We start from the raw sequence: 2,305 nt of genomic DNA, 5'->3' as shown, positions 1-2,305 counted from the left end.
AAATTTCTTCAATGCTGTTTTTTTTTAAGCTTGCTGGATTGGTTTGTGGTTTTATCATCAAATTACAGACAAGTTTGCATGACCCCGGCTTCCTACAGCAGCTTCACACTGTGGGGCTGATCGTGCAATATGAAGGACTGCTAAGTACATACAGTGAGTATTGCTTCAGTACATGTAAAAATCATGTTCCTATTTGTAAGGATACTTAACCTGTACATTTTTCAGGTAAACATAAAAATGAGAAGTAAGCCTTGGTTTCATCAAGTATTACAAAAATAATGTAACTTTGACTGTTTTGCATTCATTCACCTTGTAACTTCTTTTTGCCTTCCATTATGCTTTGAAAGTGGAATTATGGATTATTTCAGAGTAGACTCCTGAACAGCCATCTGGCTTTTTTGATATAAAAGGCTCTTTGCCAACATAGTTTCAGTGACTAGATTTTAAAGTCTCAGCCCTCTAATATCTAGAACTGCACTGCTCGATACAGTAGGCTCATGTGACTATTGAGTACTTGAAATGTGTCTAGTCCAAATCAATATGTACTAGACATTTGCACCAAATTTCAAAGACTAGTAAAAAATTACATTGATAACTAATATTTTTATATTGATTTACACTTGAAATGGCATTTGGATATATTGGGTTAAATAAAAGATATTGTTAAAATTAATTTCACCTTTTTTAGTTTATGCTTTTAAAAATATGACTACCAGGAAATTTAAAATTATGTATGTGACTCACCTTATGTTTCTATTGGAAAGTGCCGCTCTAAAATCTTAATTATCTCCTTCTCAGGCTTTAGTTGTCAGTGTATGCAGATACAGAACTCACATGAACCTGCATCAGTGATCATCAATTCGGCCATCTCTATTATTTCTAGAATTTAAATATCAATCCTTCCAATGGAAAGAAATCTGCACAATACTTTGTTTCATAAAGGAGTTAAAACCATTCTCCAGCCTCCCAGCAAATGTGTATATTCTTCCTTCCCTCAAAGGGTACATTGACATTGAAATGGTTCTTATTTCACTGATGAAAACCTTCGGCCTCCTAGGAAAAGCATTTAGAATGGATTCACTTCATTCAAAAACTCATTCACTCAAATGCTAGAACAAATTCCAGCAGGGAAGTGTAGTATAGCTAGTGACATTTTCTTCAAATAGTAACTGGGCACTTTTTCCATTGTTTAGGTGATGAAATTGGAATGCTAGAGGACATGGCTGTTGGCATTTCTGATTTAAAGAAAGTAGCATTTAAAATAATCGAAGCCAAATCCAGTGATGTCCTGCCAGTTATAACTGGAAGACGGTAAGTGGTGTCCATTGTCTAAAGACCAAGCTTTGTTAGACATACTGTATTAACTTCTGTCAAAGGAACCAAGGAGCATTCAGATTTGGTTTGGGAAATTTTCTTTTGTTCTCTTTTTGGTTTTGGTAAGAAATAAGTGTAGGTGATATGTTAGGGAAATGTCTTGAAAAACTGCTCTAATTCTTATGAATGTTTGTAAATCGTAGTGAGGTGAGTATGGTAATGATCTCCCATGAACTATGAGAAATTCAAGATAATACCTGCATGAGAAGAACATTTTTCTCTTTATTACTATCTAGTCTAAATCTCTGGATGTTTTTACTTTTGCGGGAATCATTCAGTTAATAGCGTCATAATTCTTGAGATGACTTTAAATTCAGTTAAAAGCAGCAACATTTTAGAAAAGATATATTTCTATATCAGGGGAATATACCTCCATTTTTCTTAATTATTTTTGACAATTCACTCTTAGACTGAGATTTCCGAGAAGAGTTTTAAATAAATAGCTTCGAAGGTCAGTGTATGATAAGCAAAATACCAGAAATAATTAAGAAAAATGATTCTGCGTAGAATAGACCTCCAATAGAAGAATTATATCCTCTAGTAAGTTTTTTTCAATCAGAAGTTCTCCAAATTTCAACCATTCCGGTGTTAGTACTTTTAAATGCTATATGAGGATTTTTATAATTTGAAACATTCTCAGGTCACAGTGACAGCACATGAATATACAAAGCGAAAGTACTTTTCATGCCAGGGAGAGAAGACAATGATTATAAAAGTTCAAAGTAAACTTATTTTCCTGTCGATAGCAAACAATTATTTTAAGTTTTGTGTGAAGGATGCCCCATGCCACGTGGTTGAATGAATGGTATAATAACTGTTTCTTATACACAAAGAAAAACCATATTCTCATAAAACTAAATATATTTTCCTAGAAATCAAAAACTTACTTTGCCATTCATTGGAAGAAAAAGGAAGAAAATTGCTCATACAC

General features: G+C 33.3%; 1 protein-coding gene across 1 annotated transcript in view; it reads left to right on the top strand.

Annotated features, from left to right (window-relative positions):
* Window positions 1–2,305, top strand: part of INPP4B (inositol polyphosphate-4-phosphatase, type II, 105kDa) — a 480,180-nt gene that overhangs the window by 370,695 nt on the left and 107,180 nt on the right. Inside the window, exons 16-17 of the mRNA XM_012642728.1 lie at window positions 30–153; window positions 1,194–1,311. Of these exons, the coding sequence (XP_012498182.1) occupies window positions 30–153; window positions 1,194–1,311 (242 nt within the window). The remainder of the gene's footprint in view (window positions 1–29; window positions 154–1,193; window positions 1,312–2,305) is intronic.

Source organism: Propithecus coquereli, unplaced genomic scaffold, assembly GCF_000956105.1.
Source record: "Propithecus coquereli isolate 6110/MARCELLA unplaced genomic scaffold, Pcoq_1.0 Scaffold185, whole genome shotgun sequence".
NCBI classification, from domain to species: domain Eukaryota; kingdom Metazoa; phylum Chordata; class Mammalia; order Primates; family Indriidae; genus Propithecus; species Propithecus coquereli.
The sequence above is the reverse complement of the archived record's forward strand: the minus strand, read 5'-3'. Positions and strand labels throughout refer to the sequence as shown.